The 26793-nt window shown below is 37.6% G+C and overlaps 1 protein-coding gene across 18 annotated transcripts in view; it reads left to right on the forward strand.

The window, feature by feature from the left end:
• TRIM69 (tripartite motif containing 69) overlaps positions 1-25592 on the forward strand; it is a 40940-nt gene extending 15348 nt beyond the window's left edge. The window contains exons 1-7 of one of the 18 annotated variants that reach the window (XM_077127730.1): positions 1234-1267; positions 9935-10408; positions 11252-11369; positions 14860-15137; positions 15892-15914; positions 16006-16130; positions 24995-25592. In XM_077127730.1, the coding sequence (XP_076983845.1) occupies positions 10082-10408; positions 11252-11369; positions 14860-15137; positions 15892-15914; positions 16006-16130; positions 24995-25536 (1413 nt within the window). In that variant the 5' untranslated portion in view covers positions 1234-1267; positions 9935-10081 and the 3' untranslated portion in view covers positions 25537-25592. The other 17 variants (XM_077127729.1, XM_077127731.1, XM_077127720.1 and 14 more) reach the window with 17 other exon arrangements.
• Positions 25593-26793: the final 1201 nt, after the last annotated feature.

Below are 26793 nucleotides of genomic sequence, written 5' to 3' on the forward strand. Positions count from 1 at the left end.
ATGTGCTCAATCACTAATTCCTAAGACCCGGGTTTCAAAGAGAGGAAGAGTTTATTGCTAGGTGTGAAGTAGGAGATCAGATGGCCTATCAGCCTAAAAATCTATCTCTCCGAACTGCAGGAATTCTGATAGTTTTATAGTATCAAAAGATGGGCAGATTTTAGGATAATGGGCACAATGACCCTACATGATGTAATAGAGAGGATCTAATTATTGAGCATGCACAAATTGATTATATGCTTAGTCATAGAATGCATGTAAGAAAATGGTGTTCTTAATATGATGATGGGCATGATTTTTAGTATTATAATGAGGTATAAGTCCCTTATAGGTTCAAGTCTATGCTACTACGTATGTCAGGCAGGCCCATGTTGGTTAGATCCAGTTTTGGTTATCAAGGTAATTTTGGACCTGTGGTGGGTTAACTCTGGCTGACCCAAGCCCCTTTATTAATAAATATTAGGGCTGTCTTTAGTGATCACAAGACTCCAAAGTTGAAAAACCAGATAAAATGGGTACAACTGAGGGTCAGTTACAAGAATTTTACAATCACAAGAGCACAAAATAAAGGCTACATGCTCGTTATCAAGATCAAGGTTAGACTACAGTTCAAAGATTTCAAGTATTTCCCTCTGTCTACTCCAATATACCAGTAAGTAAAAAGGAATATGAATATAATAATTCAACAATCATAATCATCCCTTAAATCCTAACTTCTCGGTTATACTTGGAACATTATTACTTCATAAAAAGGAATGAAGTTCTGATACATGCCACACCGTGAATGAACCTTGAAAACATTAAATGACAAACACTAAATGAAATAAGCCAGATACACAAAAAAACAAATATTGTATGATTTCACTAATATGAAGTATGTAGAATAAACAAACTCATTGCAACATAAAGCAGGTAAGAGGTAATCAGGGACTAGGAGAAGAAGGAATGGGAAGTTACTGCCTAATGGGTACAGGGTTTCTGTTTTGGATGATGAATAAGTTTTGGTAACGAATGGTGGTGATGGTAGCACAGCACAGAAAATACAATTAATCTGAATTGTTTAATCTTAAAAATGGCAAATTTAACATAAAAAAAGTAAAGAAAAAAATTTTATTAAAGGCCTAGAAACACAAGTCAAAGCATTTGAAGAGAAAGAGGTCAGAATCTAGGTATGGGGTGACAGCAACAAAGCGGTCATTGATGAGAATGCGATTTGATTATGAGGTAACGGATTTTTAGCCACGTCCCCCTGGCTAAAACAGATCGAGTATGGGTGACTCTAAATCTATCAATAGAGGCAAATACAAACTTCTAACTGGGAATGGGGGGTTAGGAATAGGAGACTAGGAATGAAAAGAAACGCAGTTCTAGATATTCACATTCGGAAGGGAAGACACAGCAGATGGAGACAGCTTTGGCCTTAGGGTTAGGATTCTTTGACTTCTCTCGATTTCTGCCACTGATTTGAACATTAGAGAAAGATCATACACCTCTGAACATGCGTTTCCCTCTAAGAGCAGGAGACGAACACCTGGACCAACCTTTGGGAATTCTGCCTCTGAAAGAATTTTTTGTCTATATTTGTTCTACAGTTTTCAATTTTCAGAGGGAAATAATTTAGAAATATAGCATATATACATTTAGTATTTCTTTTTTTCCCTCATAATAATGTTTTTCACTTTTGTCTGCATTAGACCTGATCTTTCAAGTTCTGTTTCAGACACTCCTCCCTCCTAGAAGTTTCCTCCTAAACACCCCTTAGTCAAAGATCAGATGTCCATCTATTATACTCCCCCCCCAACAAACAAACATACTTATCTTCATCTTACGAATTATCCTCCTCCTTTAAGGTGCCTTATTTCAGTTCCTATTTTTATTTCCCTGGATCGCAGCTTGTCAGTCTTAGCATCTAAGGGAGCATTAGGATAAGTGGGACAGGTCATGGTGTGTACTGAGAGCAATGGATGCCGGGTTTGAATCCTGGAGCCTGCCCATGCAAAAAAAAAAAAAGTCAGTGGCTGGGAGGGTTCGAATAGAGTTGAGAGGCTACACTGGAGGTCACTCTTATGCAAGCTTCAGTTAGACATTGCTACCTATCATAACTTGCCAAACCCCAACCAAAACCATTTTGTCAATCCTAAAGAATACCTAGAACACTGTATAATGATTTTACAAAGTTTCCAAGCACTAGGGTAACTTTTCAAAACCTACAACCTCCAGATGGGCCCCTGGACCAGATAAGTCCTGAAATGCAGAGGGACCAGCCTTTCCAGAACATCAACTAGTGCCATCCCCCATCCCATATTATCGACAGCCCCTTCCAACATAAAAAAGTTAGAATGGCCATAGCCCAAATACCCCTAAAGAGTGTGAGAAATATCAAAGGTGATGGTGGAGTTATACAGAGAAGTTGGGTTTAACAAATGAGTATGAGTGTTGAGTTGTTATACTGATATTTCTTTTAGCATCCAGCACCTTAGAGCAGCTAGAAATAAGAACCTAAAATTGTGGGGTTGTAACCCATACCAAACTCTGAAATCTGTTGTATAATGAATTATTGTGATGTACTTTGAAATGTATTGCTTTTATGTATATGTGTTATTTAAGGAGAAGGAGGAGTAAAACAGGGAAGATAAGATTTAACAAGTGAGTATGACTGCTGAATCATCACATTGATATTTCTGTTGGTTTCCAGTGTCTTGGAACAGCTAGAAGAAAAAACAAAAAAATCATGGAATTGTACCTCATACCAAACTTTAAAATCTGTTCTATAAGTACTTGTTAAAGTGTATTTGGAAATTTATTGCTTTTTTGTATATATGTTATATTTACAATTTTAAAAAAATGTAATACTGTCAAAAAAAAAATTCCCCTCTAAAGCCATTTGGTCCTTGGCTTTTCCTTTTTTTGGCAGGTTTCTGATAAGTTATTCACTCTCTTTACTAGTAATTGGTTTGTTGAGATCTCTATTTCTTCTTCCTTTTTTAAAAATATTTTTATGAGATATTTTCACACACATACATTTCATACATGGTATACAATCAATGGCTCACAATACCGTCACATATTTATGTATTCATCACCATGATCATTTTTAGAGCTTTTGTGTCACTCCAGAAAAAGAAATAAAAAGAAAAAACCCATACATACCATACCCTTGCCCCCCCTCTCATTGACCACTAGTACTTCCATCTACCCAATTTATTTTACTCCTTGTATCTCTATTATTATTACTCATCTGTCCATATCCTGTAAAAAGGAGCATCAGACACAAGGTTTTCACAAACATATAGTCACATTGTAAAAGTTATTATCTTTAGATCTTGTTTTTCTGTTTTTTTATTTTTTTGAGGCAGGTCTTCTCAGATACTATAGACTCCAGTCAGATTTTCCCAGACCAGACAGGCGCATGTCTCAGGAGATAAGGCTCAGATGGAAAGAGTGACTAGCGTCAGTTTTCCCTGAGGATGAGACCCAGCAGGTTGTCAGACATTCCTGTGAAGCCTCCCGATTCTGTGCTTTTCCTGTCCTGTCCAGCATGTGGCGCTTGTCTGCCTGTGGCTTCCCATCAGCTTTAAGTGATGCGGTGCCTTTAATTTCAGCAGACTCTCTGCCAGGGGCGTGGTTGAGACAGATGTAAGGTTGTGCAGTGTGGCTTTAACTGCTTCAGTTTTCCAGTCCCTGGGGCCTGAATTCCTTGAAGATGGGATTTCACTTGAGCGGAGCCCCACCCCCTTCTTCCTGGAGAAGATATACCCTTTAGGGAATAAACTCCTTTCACCTCACTAATTACTTTGTCTCTAAGACAAGTTTAACTGCCCTCTTGCCTGGGGTAGTGCTGGAGCCTGAGAGTGGTTCCAGTTCTATTTAATGAGTTGTTAAGGAGTGGGAAAAAAATGCACAAAAGCCTTTTCCGGGCTGGACCTCACTCCTCGGGGTTCTCAAATCAAGAGCTTAAGTGGGTACATGGCTCTATGTATCTCCAGGCTCTACATGCCCCCTTTTGTTGGAGTCCAGCCCTTTTCCAGTATTTAGTGCTGTCCAACTCAAAAAGCCTCTGGGTTTGCTCTGTCACATTTTTTTTTTCCTCTCCCCTCTCTCCCTATTCTAGCCTGCCTCACTAGCAGTGATGACTTCCTCAGTTTTTGTCTATCTGGGAATGTCTTTATTTCTTCCTTATTTTAAAAAAAAATTTTATTGATAAAACAACATACAAGCACATACATTCTTAACACACAAACATTCCATACGTGGTGTACAATCAATGGCTCACAATATCATCACATAGTTGTATATTCATCACCATGATCATTTTCTAGAACATTTGCATCACTCCAGAAAAAGAAATAAAAAGAAAAAAGAAAAAATTCATACATGCCATGCCCTTTACGTCTCCCTCTCACTGACCTCTGGTATTCCCATCTACCCAATATATATCTATTTTTTATTTTAACGTTTGTTCCCCTATTATTTATTTATTTTTAATCCATATGTTTTATTCATCTGTCCATACCATAGATAAAAGGAGCATCCAACACAGTCACATTGTAAATAATCACACAGTCACATTATAAAAGCTATATCATTATACATTCATCTTCAAGAAACGTGGCTGCTGGAACACAGCTCTATAGTTTCAGGCCCTTCTTTCAAGCTTAATATATTTGAAACTAAAAGGGGGATATCTACATAATGCATAAGAATAACATCGAGGATAACCCCTCGACTCTGAAATCTCTCAGCCACTGACATTTTATTTTGTCTCATTTCTCTCTTTCCCCTTTCAGTCAAGAAGGTTTTCTCAGTCCCTTAATGATGAGTCCCAGCTCATTCGAGGATTTCCATCCCACATTGTCAGGGAGGTTTACACCCCTGGGAGTCATGTTCCACGTAGAGAGGGGAAGGACGGTGAGTTTGCTTGTCGTGTTTGCTGAGAGAGAAGAGGCCACATCTGAGCAACAAAAGAGGTTCTGTGGGGGTGACTCTTAGGCCTAATTTTAAGTAGGTTTAGTCTATCCTTTGTGGGGATAAATTTTAAGTGAAGAAACTCCAAGACTGAGGGCTCAGCCTATTGATTTGGTTGTCCCCATTGCTTGCGAGTCTTCCTTATTTTTGAAAGAAAGTTTCATTGGATATAAAATTCTTGGTTGACAGTTGTTTTATTTCAGCACTCTAAAGCATTTTAACCCATTGCCTTCTTGCCTCTGTGGCTTCTGATGAAAAATCGGCACCGAATCTAATTGAGACCCCCCTCTACATAATACAGTGTTTCATGTTGCAGCTTTCCAATCACTCTCCTTGTCCTCTGCATTCAGGAGTGTGATCAGTATATTGATGGGTGTATTTTTCTTCCTGTTTATCCAGTGTTGTGTTCTCTGGGCTTCTTGGATTTGCTTGAATATTCCTTCTGCCCCCCCTTTTCTCTTTCTTCTCCTTTTGGAACTCCCACAATGCATATTTTGTATGCTTGATCATGTCCCAGAGGTGACTTAGGCTATTTTTGCATTTTATAATTTTTTTTTCTTTCTGCTATTCAGCCTGATTTATTTCAATTGCCTGATTCTTTCAGATAATTTCAATAATCTGATTCTTCTACCAGCTCTAATCTGCTTTTGAAACCATCCTTGGAATTTTCCATTTCAGTTATTATGGTCTTCAACTCTAGCAGTTCTGTTCGGTTCCTTTTTACAATTTTGATCTCTTTACTAAGATTCTCATAGTGCTCATGCATTGTTTCCTGAAATTTTTTCTCTGTATTTTCCTTCATCTCCCTGAGCATTTTACAAATTGTTTTGTACCCTACTTTTTGTTGTGGTTGTTGTTTTGCAAGGGCAGTCACCGGGAACCTGGGTCTCTGGCATGGCAGGCGAGACCTCTGCCCGCTGAGCCACCGTGGCCCCCTGCTTTTTGTTTTGTTTTGTTTTGTCATGCGCAGGCTCTGAGAATCGAATCTGTGACTCTGGTATGGCAGGCTACAATTCTGCCACTGAGTCACCGTTATACTGCCCCCTGCTTTTTTTTATATAACTTTTTTTACTATAGAATATGTTCGAAAGAAAGCCATACCTGAAAGAGAATAAACGCTCACCCGATTGTAGAGAAGAAAATAATTTATTCATGATCTTGCAAGAACAGGCACTCAACCAAAATGTGGTGGCTAGCATGCCCAGCAATAGACTGCCACAGATTTTGTACCCTAAGCCCAGCATGCAGGTCCCTCCCCTGTTTCTCTGCTGATTGGATACTCAAAAGCTTACAGCCTATCTGGATAGTGGAGCTAATTCAAATTTCCCACCCAAGGTTCCCGCTTTTGACTGCGCATTACATTTCAGTGACCCTGGCTGTTACTTATTCAAACTTATTTTTACCTATATAAGTATTTGGCATCAATTCTAGGCTTGTGTCAGAGCCCTCTCCTTTACCTGCCTGCAAGACCAGACTGAGCCATTTTTCAGCTCTTTTTTAGTTAGTTCAGTTTCATCCTGAGCTATCTTGTGTGAAAGCTAAACTTAATTTTATTCTTACATAATATAACACATATACAAAGCAAAGAAAGAAAAAATCAATAATTTCAAAGCACCCTTCAATAGACCCCAGACTTTGTCGTCAGCTACCATTCCATCATCTCAGATTTTTCCTTCTAGCTGCTCCAGAACACTGGAGGCTAGAAGGAAAATACATATATATATATATATATATATTTATTTAATCATCACAATCAACTTTTTTGCGTGAAAAATATCATATATACAAAAAAGCAATAAATTTCAAAGCACATCGTAACAATCAGTTGTAGAAAAGATTTCAACTTGGTATGGATTACAGTTCCACAATTTTAGGTTTTTACTTCTAGCTGCTCCTTGAGCATTTCTTAAGGTTTTTAAAAATCATTTTTTTATTGTGAAATATAACAAAAAAAGCAATAAATTTCAAAGTACATTTTCACACGTAGTTATAGAGCAGATTTTAAAGTTGAGTGTGGGTTACAGCTCCACAATTTCAGGTTTTTTCTTTTAGCTGCCCCAAGACACTGGAAATTAAAAAGAAATATCAATATAATGATTCAGGAGTCATACTTATTTGTTAAATCCTAACTTCTCTTTTATAACTCCTCCTTCTCCTTGGATCTTTTTCCCAATTTACAGGGATATTTGGGGTTGTACCCAAATATCAACGTTTTTCATGTTGAAAAGGGGTGTCACCAATATGGGATGGGGATGGAACTGGGTGATGTTCTTGGAGAGAGTGGCTCCTCTGGGTTTCAGTTCTTATCTGGTCTAGGAAACACTCAGGTCTTTTCTTTTTTTTTTTTAAAGACTTCGTTCACTATACCCATATACTGGTATTCTTCATTGGTATTTTCTGGATTTTTATCCTCTTCCGAATGGGGCATCATTTTCCATTTCTTTGCTTTTCTTGTACTCTTTTGTTGAACACTACTTTTATTTTTAAATCTTTTTTTGAACACTACATTTTAATATCTTAAAATGCTAATTTTGGGATTTATTCTCTGAGATGTCTGTTTCTTGATTTTGTAACCAGCTGGTGATAAGACAGAGATTTTCTTGAGATTCAGCCCTCCTATCAGGAAGGTCTGCCCATGGCGAATGCAAAGTGCAGGCTCCTCCCTATCTTTTCGGAGCCTCTGTTTTGTCCTGGGCTTGTGCTTGTTAATTGTTTTGGAGTTCTTCTGTCTACAAGAGTCTAAATGCCCCCTCTGGTTTTCAGAAGATAGTTCTCCTTCTCCCAGGTGTTCACTGCTGGCAAGGCTTTGCCCCAGCTGTCTTCCTGTATAGTTCCTCACATTGCTTTTATTGCCTCAAGCTGGAGGGCAAATTCTGGAAGGAGGGGCATGCCTGAGAGGACTTTTCCAATTAGTCTTTCCCAGACAAAACAAGACCAGAGTCCCAGAACAGGGGTACAGAGTGGCTCCAAAGTGCCCTGGAGAGGGGATCAGGTAGGCCACCAGGAGCTTCTCCCATGGCTCTCCAAAGGTAAACTTTCTTGATCCTCCCAGCAAATGCAGCCCTTCAACTAACTTTCCCAAGCAGCCCTGGGGAAGCATAACATTTTAGTCTCCTCCGCCTCCATCTTTGGGGTGTACTGAAACTGTGGCCACTGGCAGAACCAGGAGGCCAGCAATCTGAAGTCACTAATCAAAAGTCATGATCAGCATTTGGCTGTGCCCACTTCTTGTCTTTGGGAAGAGAATTTTATGTCCTTTCTGTCACCAGCAAGCTAACCAGAGGCTAGACCCCATGGCAGCCTGCTGTGAGAGTGGGGGACAGGCACTGGTAACCACAGTGTGGAAAGGGCAGTTCACTGTTCTTTACCATAAATTGCCAGCATCTTCCTACTGCCTTTCCCTGAATGCTGTTCATGTGTTCTGCTGGACTCTGGAGTTTCAAAATAGTTGTTTCTGACAATTCCTGCCTATTTAGTAGTTGTTCCGGTGGAAGGACTGAATCCTGGAGCTTCCTTTTCCACCATCTTCCCACAACCCTATGCCAATGCTTTCTTCCTGAAGACTGTGGCATTTTGGGGCTAGCTGCTGGCAAACTTTGATTCTTAGCTTGTCAGGTCAAGGCATATGTTAGCATCTCCTGGTCTTTCCCTTCTCTCCCATTGATATTCAGCTTCTTGCTTCCTGTGGCTTTCTCTCTCTCTGTCTGAATTTCATTCCACTTATAAAGGACTCCAGTAATAGAATCAAGAACCATCCTGGCTGGACCGGACCAGGGTCCTTAACTGATGTACCCTAATCAAAATGTCATACTTAAAATGGGTTCACACCCATAGGTATGGATTAAATTTAAAAACATGTTTTTTCTGGGATATAGACAGCTTTTAATCACTACAGTGGTCATTACAGGAGAAGGGGAAAGGCATATAGATGGTAGTGGATATGTGGAGGGTTTTTGAAATAGCTGGCAAAGTTATCTCCTTTCATCGATGCTCATCTATTAATAATTCAAAAAGCTATGTATTTCTTCTATGCTGCTTTCTGCATTTATGGTATATTTTAAAAGAGAAAGTTTAAAAAAATAATTTTAAATTTTTGGTCATTAAAAGATATCACTGGGCCATGGTGGCTCAGCAGGCAGAGTTCTTGCCTGCCATGCTGGAGACCCAGGTTCGATTTCCAGTGCCTGCCCATGCCAAAAAAAAAGATATCATTAAGAAAGCGAAAATGCAACACAAAGAGTGGAAATAGATATTTGCAATACATATATATGACAAAGGACACAAATCCAGAATATAAGAACTCCTCTGAATGAGTAGTAAAAAAAAAAAATAAGACAGACAACTTAACAATAAATTGTATGACTTGAAAGGGCACTTCATAGGAAAGGGAAGTCTAAATAGCCAATTAAGTCATGGCTGCTTTAGTCTGGACATTTTTCTGGCCTTAGAACTTTAAACTTGTACCATAATAAATTCCCTTTTAAAAACTGTTCCATGTCTGGTAGATTGCATTCCATCAGCATAAACAAACCAAAACACTGATAATGTTCAGTTTCTTGATCCCAGTGATGGTTGCCCAGATGTATTTATTTTGAGAAAAGTTATTGAGCCTGTACACTTGTGATTTTGCATTTTCCTATTTATATACTATTTCTATAATGTGTAAAACTTTCAACTGATACAGGGGGAAGTGGGTAGAGGAGAGAATGTACAACAAAATTAACTCCCTTGATTAAATACTCTTTATTCTTCTGCCTTACTTCTCTACTAAAGTTAAAAAGTGTTGGGAATTGAAATAAATTATGAAGTTACAAAGCACTGAGTTTATTGGATCACTTTCAAAGGAGAGATTATGGTGCTTTTCTCTGGCTGTGCCAATTTTCAGGTCCTTTTGGAATGAAGCCCACCATTCTGGATGCCCAAATGGGCAGTGAGAAAGGGAACTCATTTTAGCTGTTCTTTTCCTAAGGTATCTTCCAACACCTCCAACATCGATCCAGGAAACTATGTTGAAGTAAATGCTCCAATCACCCAGTTACCCTCTAAACTGCAGATACAAGATATCACTAAGGAGCTGCACTGTTCACTATGTCATGATTGGTTCCATGATCCTCTGATGCTAAGCTGTGGCCACAACTTCTGCCAGGCCTGTATCCAAAACTTTTGGACCCAGCAAGCAAAGGAAACGTTCTGTCCTGAGTGCCAGATGCTATGTCAATATAGCAATTGTACATTCAACCTTGTATTGGAGAAGCTGGTAGAGAAGATTAAGAAACTACCCCTACTCAAGGGCCATCCACAGTGCCCCGAGCATGGTGAGAACCTGAAACTGTTCAGTAAGCTGGATGGGAAACTTATCTGCTTTCAATGCAAGGATGCTCGGTTGTCTGTGGGGCAGTCGAAGGAGTTCTTGCAGATCTCAGAGGCTGTCCATTTCTTCACGGTGAGTGAGCCCTGGGTTCAGCAATTCTTTGAGAAAGGCTGGAAAAGTAACTTTTATTTAGGGCTTCCTCTGAGTTCAAATTTATTTTATTCAAATGATAGTTAGGAAGCTCAGAGTACTCAGAAAACACAACATATCTTATAAAGTTCTTTCTCTAGAGTTGCTGCTTATATGAAGGGACAGGAGAGAAGCTCTTGCCTACCCCCTCAAATAATCAAATATTTACCTAACTACTTCCATAAGTGTGCTTTACTAACTGTGGAGAATATGGTTGTACAAGATATTGCACTTGTTCTAAAAGTCTCAAAATTTAGTTGCATTAAAATGAAAAAAAGAAAAACAACAGAAGCAATATAGGATATTCTACTGAGAGTTGAATTTTGCCACATCAATAACCAGTAAGTGTTTAGGAATTTAGGGAAGATTAGGGAGCTGAAGTAATCAGGGGAAGGTCATGGAAAGAAAGGGGTAGGATTTGAACTGGGAAATCATTTGGATTTGGATGGGAAAAGGGTGAAGTAAGTATTGTAAGTGAGGAGAACAATGTGAGCATAAGTATAGATGGCGAGAACACGGTAATTGGAGTGGAAAATGCATATAGCGCCATTACCTTTTCTAAACCCCTGTAGCTAGCAAAACTAAGTTTTTCTACTGCTTGTAATTTTCTTCAAATTTTTTTAAAGTGATGGGAACTATGATTTTGGGAGAGAGAAAGACTCTCGCAGCAAGATTGCTGCTTTTTTCCATTCTGGTACACTGGGTGTTTGGGTCCTGAATGGATTTTTCTTATGGCCCTTCATCTCCCAAGTAAGTTGAGGGTTAATTCTGTTTTGGTATTTCTAGGATTCTGTTTTGTTATTCCTAGGAGGAGCTAAGTATCCATCAGGGTCAACTGGAAGCAACCCTGAAGGAGCTTCAGTCCCTAAGGAACATGCAGAAGGATGCTATTGCTGCCTACAAGGTGAGGAGCAGGGTAGAGAGGTCATGAGATAGAAACGGAATATACCTTCTTGTAACTTCAACTATGTGGGTAAAGGTGGCTATACATATATATTATCAACTTCTTTAAATGGCATCCAGGTTGAAAAGGAATAAGGAGGAGGAATTGGCTTCCAATAATTGATCTATACAGAGAGAGTAGATTGACTTTTTCCATAGATAAGCATATTATGGAAATGTGTTTGGATGGTTCAATGGTGATTGTTGTGAGATTGTGATCTGTCTGGCTTTTCCCTTTATCAATGGCAATATCAGGAATTACCAGAAAAATATACTAAATATTGCTGTGTCCAAAGAAATACCTTTCCTTCCTTTGGGTTTAAAACCAGGTTACCTCTGGACTGAGATCTCAGGTTGCTGTCTTTTCCCATCTGATTTGATCTTAGCTGCCTCCAAATTAAATAAAGCTATTCCCTATGTGGCAACTTCAGCGGGAGCTCAAGGACAACATTAATGGTTAGGCATTTAGCAAACCACTACCATCAGTCTCTAGGTTGAGGGGCTAAGTTAGGAGTTCCATTTCTTAATTACTCTATGAAGAAGAGACCTCTCTGGCATTTGGCATGGAAGAAGAAATATGTAGAGCCAGGGAAAGAACAATACATGGAAGTAGTGAAGTCTCCAAAGAATCTTGTTCCTGTTGTAAGAGTTCCTAGTTCAGCTATTACAATCAACGTGCAACATTCATTCACTCAACAAATATTCATTGAGTGAGTCAGACTAAAGGTATACTAGGTTCTGGGGGTAGGAGGCAGATGTCAATTAAATAATCCTACAGATAATAAAATAACAACTGTGATAAATATTAGGTGCTATAACATTTACATGGAGAACCTAATCTAAAACAGCAGTAAAAATGATCTCTTAAGAAGTCACCTTAATGACAGAGTCCTAATCTGTCCACATCTTCACCAAAAATTGTTATTGTCTGGTTTTAAAAAAATTATAGCCAACCTATATTATTTCTCTAATGATTAACAATGCTGAGCATCATTTCATGTGCTTATTAGTCATTTGTATATTTTCTGTGGAGTACTGTCTATTCAGATCCTTTGCCTATTTTCATTGTGGTATTTGTCTTTTTATACTTACGTTGTAAGCGATTTTATGTATTCTTGTACAAGTCCCTAATCATTATGTGGGTTGTTTTCTCACTTTCTTCATGGTTTCCTTTGAAGCATGAAAGTTTTAATTTTAATGACATGCAATTTATCTAGTTTCTGTTTCTCTCACTTGTATGATAAGAAATCATTGTCAAATCTAAGGCCACTTTTTTAAGAGTGTTATAGTTTTAGCTCTTGCATGTAGGTTTATGATCCATTTTGGGTTATTTTTGTATGGTTGAGAGGTAGGGGAACAACTTTATTCTTTTGCATGTGTTGCTCTACTTTTTTGTTTCTTAAAATTATAAAATAATACATAATAATTATACAAAAAAAATTCAGAACTGAAGGATAAGCTACTTAACCAAGTGAGCTGAGTGAGGGGAACAGGAAGGAGGTGGGCTGAACAAGAATGTTTGAGAAAAAGAAACAGCATATGCAAAACCCCTGAGACAGTAAAATAGTTGCTACGTTAAAGAGGGAAAAGGCCAATAAAGCTGGATATGGTGAGCAAGATGAAATTGGAAAGGCCCAGTCACATAGTCCCTTGTAGAAAATATTAAGAATTTTGAATTTTATCCTGTGATGATGAGATCATTAAAGGGTTTTAAACAGAACATGATGTCATCTGATTTTGAAAATATAACTCAGGTGGCTATGGAAAGAATGAATTGGAGAGAGGTAATGACAAGGTCAATGGTTAGGAGGGTACTGCAGTGATCCTAGGGAATGATGAAGTGGCTTGGACTTGAGAGGCAGAGGATATGGAGAGAAATAAACAGCTTCAACATATATTTTGGAGATAAATTTCCCCGGAGTGGTGGTGATTGATTGGTTAGATGTGAGGGGTGAGTGGAGATATCAAATAGGTAGTCGGATATGGGAATATGGAGGTCAGAACTTGGTTTAGGCTGGTGATAAGAAGATAGTATACAGATGGTATTTAAAGCTGTGGGAGTGGAGGATATTGCCTAGAAAGAGCATAAGAAGGGGAAATAACCCAGGTAAGAACATCAAGTAATTCTAATATTTAGAGCTTAGGTAGAAGAAAATGTGAAACCAACAAATAAAACTGAGAAGCAGTGGTGAGAAAGGTAGGAAGGAAAATAGAGAAGAGGGACTAGAGAGAGGGAGTTAAAACTATCCTAAGGGTAATTTTTTTTCTCTTTTTTTTTGTGAAAAATAACATATATACAAAAAAGCAATAAATTTCAAAGCACATCATAACAATTAGTTGTAGAACAGATTTCAGAGTTTTTGGTATGGGTTAACAATTTTAGGCTTTTACTTCTAGCTACTCTAAGATACTGGAGACCAAAAGAAATATCAATGCAATGATTCAACAATTATACTCATTTGTTAAATCCTACCTTCTCTACATAACTCCACCATCACCATTGCTCTTTCTCTCACTCTTTAGGGGTATTTGGGCTATGCCCATTCCAACTTTCTCATGTTGTCAATAATATGGGATAGGCAAATGGAACTAGTTGATATCCTGGTGAGGCTGGCCCCTCTGCATTTCAGGACTTATCTGGTCCAGGGACCCATCTGGAGGTTGTAGGTTTCTGGAAAGTTATTCTAGTGCATGGAGCCTTATATAACAACCTAGATGTTAAGAGGGTAATTTTGATGGTGGATCATGAATCCAAGATGGATAAGAAGGGGTGTGAAGACAGAAGAAACTAGTGAACAGAAATGAATAGGAGGGTTCAAAGGAATCCAATAATAGTTGCAACTGGAATATCTGAGCAAGTGGGCTTGGTGCATAATACATTGTTTTTGAGATTATATAGTTGCTAGGGATGATCAAATACAAGGTGTGACTGGGAATGCATGGATAAAGGTAGAAATCATTAGAGATAAGGAATAGGAACTGAGAAGCTAGGATGTTAGATAGCTCACACATTAGGATATTGAATCATCCAAGAAGAGAGCTGCAAAGGTAACAGTTATCTATTTCAGTGCTTCCAACAGTGCTCGTCTCCTGCTTCTTCTATATCATCCTGACAACAGAAGTGGCATCCTATTATTTCTGATTTCTAGATCAGGACAGTTCTTTAAGCCTCCTTATGGCCCCAAACTAACAGCCCTATTTGGGTAGATATTTGTACTTCTGATTAGGAAGGTATTATCACTTATTGTAGAATGTATGATTAATCTTACCTTATTTAATATGGCATTGGTTACCACCTCATTAGTGCAATAGGAACCTACTGAACTGGGAGATAGGGTGAAGTCCCCCAAAGGGCTTCTTTTAGTATAGTTAATGGTTGATACTTACCAGTCGTTTGTATGCATCTTCCTGTTATGATATTGAATTTTGGTGGTGTGGGCCCCCATCCCCAGCTAGTCTCAGTAATTACTATGGTGATGATCATGGAGGTTTCCAGGAAAACAAGCTACATCTGCAGCAACACATCTCTCTGGAGTTCCTAAAGCTGCATCAGTTCCTGCACAGCAAAGAAAAGGAAGTTTTAAATGATCTCCGGGAAGAGGGGAAGGCCTTGAATGAGGAGATGGAGCTGAATCTGAACCAACTTCAGGAGCAGTGTCTCCTAGCCAAGGAGATGTTGGTGAGCATCCAGGCCCGGTTGGAACAGCAGAATGCCTTCGACTTTCTCAAAGTGAGACCCAGTACCAAAATTATTATGAGTATATTAAAATGGGGAACAGTGTTAGAAAGAATGTAGAAGTGGCTTTTCACTACAACTCTAAAGCTGGGGGCAGGGGAACTGGTCTTCTGGTGTTAAGATTCCCTGGGAGAAAACAGGAAACTCCTTGAGTCTTACGCTCAGTACAAATCTTTACTTTCATCCTCCCTGAAAAGGAGATAATAAAATTCACAGTAATCATATATAATATTATATTAATATTTTTCCATAAAGAGATTTGAAGCTTTACTTCCCCAAATTAAGAATGTTGTGGCCAAAATTGTATCTTCAACTGGCTCTCAGCAATCATAAATTGACCTGTTTGAGAAACAGTATGTCAATTGTTGCTACATGAAACAAAAAGTTCTTAATCAGCCAGAGTAAGGAAAAGTGGCCTTAGGAGTGTTTTTCTTTTGAGGTTATTTTGAAGTATAAGTGAAAATTGTTTAATCTTAATTATTTTTCTATTAGCTTCTCTCTTGGTTCCTGTAAAAGGGAACTCTTAAAAATCAGAACAATTTATCCTAGATTAGATTGTGATGCAAGGTATCCCCATTCAGAAAAGGCATATGGAGGATGAGAGGATTTGGTGGAGATGGGATAGAGTCCATCTGTGCAGAGGCCCAGTATTGATGATCTAATTGTGGTGGTTGTCAATATCACTAAAGAAATTTCTGGAGTTGATGAACAGGCATCTGACTTCTCTATTTCTCCTTTCCTTTTTTAGGACATCACAACTCTCCTGGATAGGTAGGTGTTTCCCTATGGTATTCTTAATACTCTTCCTTCAGTCACTAGAGTATGTCTAAGAAAAAATGATTTATGTTTATGTCCCCTGCAGCTTGGAGCAAGGAATGAAGGTTCTGACACCCAGAGAGCTTATCTCCAGAAAGCCGAACCCAGGCCAGTTCAAAGGTCCCATCCAGTACATAATATGGAAGGAAATGCAGTCCACCCTTACTCCAGGTATCAGTGTTAGTAGCTCTTGGTTCCTGGGGCTTCTGATCTGTGTTTCTTTTGTGGGACCTCTTCTACAGACCTAATATAAATCCCTGAGACTTCTCTGCCCTGAAGAAGGAGTTTTCTGGGAAAATTATTTGTGTGTATATAGGGCCTTTAAAGTCTTTCTGTGCTTGGTATTCTACAACACAGAATGTTCTAGTTTGCAAGCTGCCGGAATGCAATATACCAGAAACAGAATGGCTTTTTTTTTTTTTTTAATATGGACAGGCACTGGGAATCAAACCTAGGTCTCTGGCATGGCAGGCAAGAACTCTGCTTGCTGAGCCACAATGGCCCACCTGGAAATGGAATGGCTTTTAAAAAGGGGAGTATTAAGTTACTGTTTACAGTTCTAAGCCCATGAAAATGTCCAAATTAAACCAAGGCTATAAGACTGTCCAATGCAAAGCATCAGGGAAAGATACCTTGGTTCAAGAACGACGATGATGTTCAGGGTTTTTTCTCCCAACTGGAAAGGCACATGGCAAACTTGGCGACATCTGCTATCTTTCTCTCCAGGCTTCTTGTTTCATGAAGCTCTCCCAGGGGCGTTTTCCTTCTTCATCTCCAAAGGTCTCCTGGCTCTGTGGCTCTTTCCAAAATGGTTCCCTCTTAAAGGGGTCCAGTAAGCAACCCCACCTCGAATGGCTGGAGACACATCTCCATGGAGCCATCTAATCAAAAGTTACCACCCACAATTGGGTGGGTCACACCTTCATGGGAACAAACAAAAAGCTCCCACCTAGCAATATTGAATGAGAATTAAAGGGCATGACTTTTCTGCGGTCCACAACAGATCCAAATCTGCACACAGAATATAACATTTCGGAGATTATTTAGATATCTTTAGTGCTTCAGAAGAAAACCAATAATGTTAAGAAGGATAATTAATAAGAACACTAAGTTATTGTGTCCTTGCAGATACCCCAGGGATGAACAGGATGAAAGAATACGAATACAAATGGCATTTCAAGACTATTATCTAAAGTCCTAAATAAAATTCTATACAGAATTCATGTACACTCAATATTATTATTGTTTGTAGTTACTGATTTAATGAAAACCTCAAATATATCCCTGTTAATTTTTCCAAGTAATTGACATTGAAAAAAATCAGCTTCATTGAGGTGTAAGTAACATATAGTAAAATTCACCAATTTTAAGTGTACAATTTGATGACTTATGACAAATGTCTATACTTATGTAACATCTCCATAATCAAGATAAAGAACTTTTCTATAATCTCCTCCAAATTCCTTCCTACCACTTTTAAGTCAATACCTTTCTCTTTCCTCTAGCCCATAACAACTACTGATCTGCTTTATTTCATTTTGGGTATGCTTTTTCTAACATTTCGTATAAATGGAATCATACATTATGTAATCTTTTGTGTCTGGCTCTTTTCACTTTATATAATATGTCTTGAGAGTCACTCATATTGTTGCATGTATCAATGGTCATTTGTTTTTATTACTGAGTAATAATTCATTTTATGGATTCATTAGTTTGTTTATTCAATCAGCAGTTGATGGACAGTTAGGTTGTTTACAGTTTTTGGCTATTATGGATAAAGTTGCCTGAACATTGTTTATAGTTCTTTGTGTTTCAATTTCTTTTAGGTAAATATCTGGTCATGGGGTTGCTGGGTTGTGTACCACATTTATATTTAACTTTCTCAGAAACTACCAGTTGTTTTTTTAACCAAAGTGGCAGTACCACTTTGCATTCCTCCCTACAAAGGGTGGGAGTCCCAGTTGCTCTACATCCCTGCCAAAATCTGTCATTTTTAAAAATTTTTTTATTAATTAAAAAAAATTACAAGAAACAAACATTCCCAGCACATACACTCAGAAATTCACGATATCATCACATAGTTGCATATTCATCATCATGATCATTTCCCAGAACATTAGCATCAATTCAGAAAAAGAAATAAAAAGACAATTGAAAAATATAACAAACAGAAAAAAAAAATTTTTACAGGCCATACCCCTTACTGATCCCTTTCATTGATCACTAGGATTTCAAACTAAATCTATTTTAACATTTGTTCCCCCTATATCTGTCATCTTTTAAGTTCAACTATTATAGTAGTGTCTCATGATTTTGAGTTTCTTTAATGACTAATGATATTGAACATCTTTTCATGTACTTAGTTACTGTTTGTATATTTTGGGTTAAACATCCTTTGATCTTTTGCCCATCTTTTAAATTTATTATTATTGTTGTTTTTGAGTTGGAAAGGACATAATCATTTATCAAATATATGTTTTAAAAACATTTTTTCTCGGTCTGAAGCGGGACTTTTCATTTTCTTAACAGGTCTTTCAAAGAGCAAAACGTTTTATTTTGATAAAGTACAATTTATCATTATCATTTTGTTCTTGTTTATAGTTCATTCTTTTTGTGTCCCAGGAAATCTTTCCCTAACCCAAGGTTAAGAATATTTTTCCTATATTTTATGCCATTTTAATTCTTATTTAGGTCTATGATTGATTTGTATTTATTTTAATATGGTTTGAGGCAAGGATCAAGGGTTATTTTTTTCCATATGGATGTTCAATTGTTCCAGCATCATTTGTTTTCTTTTTATTATTTTGCCACTGAAATTCCTTGGCATCTTTGTCAAAAGTCAACTGTGAGTCTATTTATGGACAGTTCTTTATTCCATTGATCTATATGAGTACTCATACCAATATCATACTGTTTCATTACTGTACCCTTATAATAAGTTCTGGAATCTGGTAATGTGATTCATCACATTTTTTCACTTTTTCAAAATTATTTAGGCTATTCTAGGTCCCTTGCATTTCCATATAAATTTTAGGGTCAGTTTGCCAATTTCTGACATAATACCTGATGGGATTTTGATTGAGAGTGCATTGACTCCATTGGTCAATTTGGAGAGAACTGACATCTTAACAGTATTGAGTCTTCTGATCCGTGACCATGCTGTATTTCTCCATTATGTGAGTAAATTCTTTCAGCAATGCTTTTTATATACAGATCTTGTAAATATTTTTGTTAGAGCTGACCCTAAGCATTGGTTTTTTAAAAAATATTTTTATTGACAAATCTTCACACACATACAATCCATACATGGTGTGCAATCAGTGGCCCACAATATCATCACACAGTTGTGTATTCATCACCATGATCATTTTTAGAACATTTACATCACTCTAGAAAAAAGAAAAGAACTCATACATCCCATACTCCTTACTCCTCCTCTCATTGACACTAGTATTTCAATCTACCCAAATTTTTTACCCCTTATCCCCCCATTATTTATTTATTTTTATCCATATTTTTTTACTCATCTGTCCATTCCCTGGATAAAAGGAGCATCAGACACAAGGTTTTCACAATCACACAGTCACACTGCGAAAGCTCTATCATTATACAATCATCTTCAAGAAACATGGCTACTGGAACACAGCTCTACATTTTCAGGCAGTTCCCTCCAACCTCTCCATTACATCTTGGATAACAAGGTGATATCTACTTAATGCGTAAGAATAACCTCCAGGATAACCTCTTGACTCTGTTTGGAATCTCTCAGCCATTGACACTTTGTCTCATTTCACTCTTCCCCCTTTTGGTCAAGAAGGTTTTCTCAATCCCTTGATGCTGAGTCCCAACTCATTCTAGGATTTCTGTCCCACGTTGCCAGGAAGGTCCACACCCCTGGGAGTCATGTCCCACGCAGAGAGGGTGAGGGCAGTGAGTTTGCTTGTCGTGTTGGCTGACAGAGTGAGGCCACATCTGAGCAACAAAAGAGGCTCTCTTGGGGATGACTCTTAGGCCTAAATTTTAAGTAGGCTTGACCTATCCTTTGTGGGGATAAGTTTCATATGAACAAACCCCAAGATTGAGGGCTCCGCCTATTGCTTTGGTTGTCTCCACTGCTTGTGAGAGTATCAGGAATTCTCCACATGGGGAAGTTGAATTTTCCTTACTCCTCCTCTCATTCACACTAGTATTTCAATCTACCCAAATTTTTTACCCCTTATCCCCCCATTATTTATTTATTTTTATCCATATTTTTTTACTCATCTGTCCATTCCCTGGATAAAAGGAGCATCAGACACAAGGTTTTCACAATCACACAATTTCCCCCTTTCTTGCCAGTCCCTCAAGGGGACTCTGCAAATACTTTTCTATTCACTGTTCAAATCACTCTGGGATTTAACAGAGCATCACTCTGGACAAACCTACAAACTCTCATGCTCTACTCAAGGTTCCATGTACTTATGGTGTTCAAGTAAACTGTCCACATAAGTTATATTAGGAAATGCGCTAGTCAAATTATAGATTTTGTAACAAATAAACATTTTTGCTTTAGTCTTACACATAAATTAAAGTTTTAAAATATTAATTACCATCTATTTTCAACAACCTGCAATACTGACATTCCTTTGTTCTCCCTCATGTAAAAACACTTTCTAATTTGTACATTTAGTCACTATCATTGTACAGTCTAGGAATTCCTAGATTATACCATCTCAGTCTTTATTGTCTATTTTTTCTTCTGATTTCATTTGTCCACACACTCTTTTTTAAAAATTATTTTTATTGAGAAATATCCACACATGTACAGTCCAGCCATATTATACAATCAGTGGCTCACAATATCATCACATAGTTGTGTATTCTTCACCACAATCATTTTTAGAACATTTGCATCTTGCATCACTCCAGATAAAGAAATAAAAAGGAAAAAAAAGACCTCATACATCCCATACCCCTTACCCCTCCCTCTCATTGACCCACAGTATTTCAGACTACCCAATTTTTACCCTTTATTGCCCCCTCTTGTTTACTTCTTTTTAATCATTATTATTACTTTTTACTCATAAGTCTATACCCTGGATAAAAAGAGCATCAGGGGAAGTGTGATGGTAGCTCAGGGGTAGAATTCTCACCTGCCATGCCAGAGACCCAGGTTTGATTCCTGGTGACTGCCCATGCAAAAAAACAAAAAAAATTTAAAAAGCATCACACACAAGGTTTTCAAAGTCACACAGTCACATTGTAAAAGTTATGTAGTAATACAGTCTTCTTTAAGAATCAAGGCTACTGGAACATAGTTCAACAATTTTAGGTCCTTCCCTCTAGCCACTCCAATACACTATAAAGTAAAAATGGATATCTATATAATGCATAAGAATAACCTCCAGGATAACCTCTCGACTCTGTTTGAATTCTCTCAGCCACTGAGATTTTATTTTGTCTCATTTCTCTCTTCCCCCTTTTGATCAAGAAGGCTTTTTCAATTTCATGATGCCAGGTCCTGGCTCATCCCTGGGAGTCATGTCCCACATTGCCAGGGAGATTTACACCCCTGGGAGTCATGTTCCACATAGAAGGGAGAGCAGTGACTTCACCTGCTGAGTTGGCTTAGAGAGAGAGGCCACATCTGAGCAACAAAAGATGCTCTCTGGGGGTGACTTTAGGCATAATTATCAGTAGACTTAGCTTCTCCTTTGCAGGAATGAGCTTCATAGGGGCACGCCCCAAGATTGAGGGCACAGCCTACTGAATTGGTTGTATCCACTGCTTGTGAGAATATCAGGAACTCCCCAGATGGGAAAATTTAATATTTCCTTCTTTCTCAGTAGTCCCCCAAGGGGACTTTGCAAATGCTTTTTTATTCTCTACCCAAATTACTCTGGGTTATATCAGGGTATCACACTAACCTGTACAAACCAACAAGATCTCACACCCTATTCAAGATTGCATGTAATTATGGTGTTCAAATAAACTGATTACACCAGTTAAATTAGATAAATACTACCCAAAATATAAATTTTGTACCAAATAAACACCTCTCCCTTTGGTCTCGCACAAAGGTTGAGGTTTGAAAATATGGGCCATATCAGTATTTTGATTTACCTTAGTCCTATCAAGATCAGCTTCATTCATATTTCTAGACGAAGTCTGATCACTTTTTCAGCTTTTTAAAACAGTTGCTGAATGGGGTAATGCTGACTTTCACAGCTTCAGTGCTCTAACTCTGAGCCTCAGGTGTTTACACAAATACATGAAGTTTCAGGGAACCACCAGATTACATACAAATAGCTCAGTATCAGAATTTAGAAAAAGCTCAACACAGTCTTACAGAGGTCCTACAGTGTGCTGAACACTAAGTTGGACTTGAGGATAAAGAAATAAAATACATAGTTTATGGTCCCAAGAAAGAGAGGCTAGAATACCATCTTAGAGTGTGTGTGGTAGCCATTTAGGTGAAAAACTAACTATTAGGGAACAAATAAAAGCGGTGTCAATATGAATGGAAAGTAAAGAACTGATTCCCGATGTATAATTCTAGAGACTGAAATGTATAGGATGGTAATTGGGTGGTAAGGATAAAGAAAAGAGATATTGAAGATGGAAATACAGGAGATACAGATTTTGGAGAAGGTTGATGAGTTCAGTTTTGGCCATGATGTAGAATACTATAAAAATTCATTATTTGAAACAGTTAAACAAAAACAACTTAAGTTACATAACGCAAGTCCAAAATTTTAATTATCGGATTCAACTGATATAAAATTACTCTGTCATAAAAGTCTACTATACAACAGTTACTATAAAAGTTTCTGAAAACTGACTCTCAATTTCTGTACTTAACTTGTTCCAAGCTAGTACCACACAGATCGTGGACCATACTCTGAGTAGCACTGATCTAAATCCCTGCAGATCTCAAAAGTCCCAATATCTTTTTAAAAAAAATTTTTATTTGTCAAACCTTAACAAACAAGCATACATTTTTGACATACAAACACTCTATACATGGTGTACAATCAATGACTCACAATATCATCACATAGTTATCATTCATCACCATGATCATTTTTTTGAACATCTGCATCACTCCAGCAAAAGAAATAAAAAAGAAAAAACTCATACATAACATATCTCTTACCTCTCCCTCTCACTGACCACTAGTATTTCAATCTACTCAATTTATTATAACCTTTGTTTCCCCTACTATTTGTTTATTTTTTATCTATACTTTTTACTCATCTGCCCATACCCTAGATAAAAGGAGCATCAGACCTAAGGTTTTCACAATTACACAGTCACACTGTAAAAGCCGTGTTATTATACAATCATCTTCAAGAAACATGATTACTGGAACATGGCTCTACGTTTCAGGTAATCTCCTCCAGTCACTCCAATACACCATAAACTAAAAAGGGATATCTATATAATGCATAAGAATAATATCCAGGATAACCTCTCAACTCTGTTTGGAATTTCTCAGCCACTGACACTTTGTTTTGTCTCATTTCTCTCTTCCCCCTTTTGGTTAAGAAGATTTTCTCAATTCCTTAATACCGAGTCCCAGCTCATCTCAGATTTCTGTCCCACGTTGCCAGGGAGGTTTACGCTCTAGGGACTCATGTCCCACATAGAGAGGGATCTTAGGCCTAATTTTTAGTAGGCTTAGTCTATCCTTTGCAGGAATAAGTTTCGTAAGGGCAAACGCCAAGATTGAGAGCTCAGCCTATTGATTTGGTTGTCTCCACTGCTTGTGAGAATATCAGAAATTCTCCAAATGGGGAAGTTGAATATTTCCTCCTATCTCCCTAGTCCTCCAAGGGGACTTTGCCAATACTTCTTCTTCTTCTTCTTCTTTTTTAACTTTTTTAATTGTATGAAATAACATATATACAAAGCAAGTAAATAAAAAAAGCAACAGTTTTCAAAGCACTCTTCAACAATTAGTTCAGGACAGATCCCAGAGTTTGTCATGGGCTATCATACCATCATCTCAGATTTTTTCTTCTAGCTGCTCCAGAAAGTAGGAGACTAGAAGGAATAAATATTTTTTTTAATCATTACAATTGACTTTTTTTTTCTTTTTTGTGAAAGATAACATATGTACAAAAAAAGCAATAAACTTCAAAGCACAGCACAACAATTAGTTATAGAACAGATTTCAGAGTTTGGTATGGGTTGCAATTCCACAATTTTAGGTTTTAACTTCTAGCTGCTCTAAGATTCTGGAGACTAAAAGAGACGTCAATTTAATGATTCAACAATAATATTCATTTGTTAAATCCTACCTTCTCTGCATAACTCCACCATCATCTTTGATCTTTCTATCCACTCTTAAAAGTCCTATTATCTTTTTATTGTATGCTGTATGATAGGGTCATATTTCATTCTTTTTTCCATGTGAGTATCCCGTTATTGCAGCATCATTTGTTGAAGTTTTTGTTTGTTTTTTGTTGGTTTCTTTGTTTGTTTGGGACGTGCATGGGAAAAGAGTTTATTTTGACCCATATATAAACTCTATTGTTCTCTAAACTCTCTACCAGTTAGCTCAGTCTCACCTGTCTCTAACAGCCAACCCCTTTTCTTCCTTCCCACATAAGCTACTGTTTTTAAACCATTCCCTTTTGCCTCTTTTTGCCCAAAGCAACTTAATACATCTCGTTTATGTTATGATATATCATAACTGAAGTCCTTATTTTCCTTAGAAAGCTTTCCTAAGACAACCTTATCTAACCTTTACTCTTTGCCAATTGCATTGTCTTTTATTTATTAGTACAAATTTACACTATTTGTATTGTTTTCTTTAGTAAAGCATAAATTGCTTCAGAATAAAGCCTTATTTCCACCACAATTATCGAAATGTCTAGAATATGGCAATATATGTATACCCTAAACAATACAAAATATATAAGTAATTGCCTGCTTGACTAAGAGTATATGTGTATGGGATGGGGGTGGAGGGATAGAGAACCGGTGGCTTTGGGAATTTGCAGACACTATTTTTCTCCCATGCCCTGCTTTCTCTTATTTTTTTTTCCTAGGCCTATCTCCATTAACTCTGGACCCTAAAACAGCTCACCCAAATCTGGTGCTCTCCAAAAACCGAACCAGCGTATGGCATGGTGACATTAAGCAGGTAATGCCTGACGATCCAGAGCGATTTGACTCAAGTGTGGCTGTGTTGGGATCCAAAGGCTTCACATCTGGAAAGTGGTACTGGGAAGTCGAAGTAGCAAAAAAGACAAAATGGACAGTTGGAGTCGTCAGAGAATCGATAATCCGGAAAGGCAGCTGTCCTCTAACTCCCGAGCAAGGATTCTGGCTCTTAAGACTAAGAAATCAAACTGACCTAAAGGCACTGGATTTGCCTTCTTGCAGTCTGAAACTAACTAGCAACCTCAACAAGGTGGGCATATACTTGGATTATGAAGGAGGGCAGGTGTCCTTCTACAATGCTAAAACCATGACCCACATTTACACCTTCAGTAGCATTTTCATTGAGAAACTTTATCCCTACTTCTGTCCCTGCCTGAATGATGATGGAGAGAATAAAGAACCACTGAACATCTTACACCCACAGTAATTGGTCATACTATTGTATTCATTCAGAGCATTATTAAAGAAGGTATTGAAATAGTTTACCGGTGTCACTGGTTTCTCTTCCCAATTTACAGGAACTCTGGAATAATGAAAAGGGATTCACAAATTGAATTCAATTCTCAGTGTTCTAATTGAACATTACTAGTGTCTTTAAAGATGTCATTCGAATTCTCTGGAGTCTTCAATGACATAGGAGCAACTCTCATGAAATGATCATCATGCCATGATTTCTGAAGCAAATGTAATTTGAATTTGTGATGCTTGGAACTCTTTTCAAATATGCGCCCAAATTCTATCATGCTCTAGTTAGTCTCCACATTATGATTCTTGGTAATTGAATTTGCATAACTGTACTTTTCCCATCTATCTGCTTCATATAAGTTTTGTACCTCATTTTTTTCCCCTAGAATTTGATACTATAATTAAAAAAAAACTTCTCTCAGGATTTATATGTAAAAAAATAGGAGATTGTCTGAGCTAGTTATAATTTTGCCTTGAATTCTCTCAAGATTCTTTTTTGTCAGCAAATCTCTGACTTTCTTCCTTTCCCAGTCTCTTTTTCTTGCTTTAGCTATCAATAAGAACACTTTTCCTTCTGTATTCAAATATATGTAAGTATTCCTATCCACTTTTGGCTATGTCTTTTTAAATCATTCCTCCCTACAATTTAAATCTCAGCATTTTTCATCTTGTATTCTCCAATACATCATACTTCAGCGTTGTTCCTTCTTCTTACATCTAAAGCTCTTAGCATCCTTGATCCTAGCAGTACCCTTGACCACCTGTCCCTACTTCCTTTCCTTGGAAGTCCCTGTCTAACTGGGCTTCATTTTCTAAATCTGATGGGTTTGGGGGGTATACAGGATCTGCCGCATTGGACCTCAAAATCCACAATGAGCAGAGTTCTTTGTCGGGGCAAAAGCCCCTAATCCCATATGTCATAATGGGAAAAAGAACACATATACTACAGATAATATGCATGTAGCTTTGACATACACTATCTGCATACATTTTAGCTGCTGATTTGGGTAAACAGCCTTGGCATGATTATGATTACATTTAAGATATTATTTTTGTTTCTTAATGAATTTATTTCAATCAGAGTTTAGTGAGGACCTGTTTTGTGCCTGGAATCATGCTAGGTGTTTTGAAGGATATAAAAAAAACATTAAAAGAAAAAAAAGGCATACCAATAGCGAAGAAAGTAATCTGACTAAAAAGTTATTCACTCTAATGTCTT

The sequence above is a fragment of the Tamandua tetradactyla genome, chromosome 14 (genome assembly GCF_023851605.1).
Source record: "Tamandua tetradactyla isolate mTamTet1 chromosome 14, mTamTet1.pri, whole genome shotgun sequence".
Classification (NCBI taxonomy): domain Eukaryota; kingdom Metazoa; phylum Chordata; class Mammalia; order Pilosa; family Myrmecophagidae; genus Tamandua; species Tamandua tetradactyla.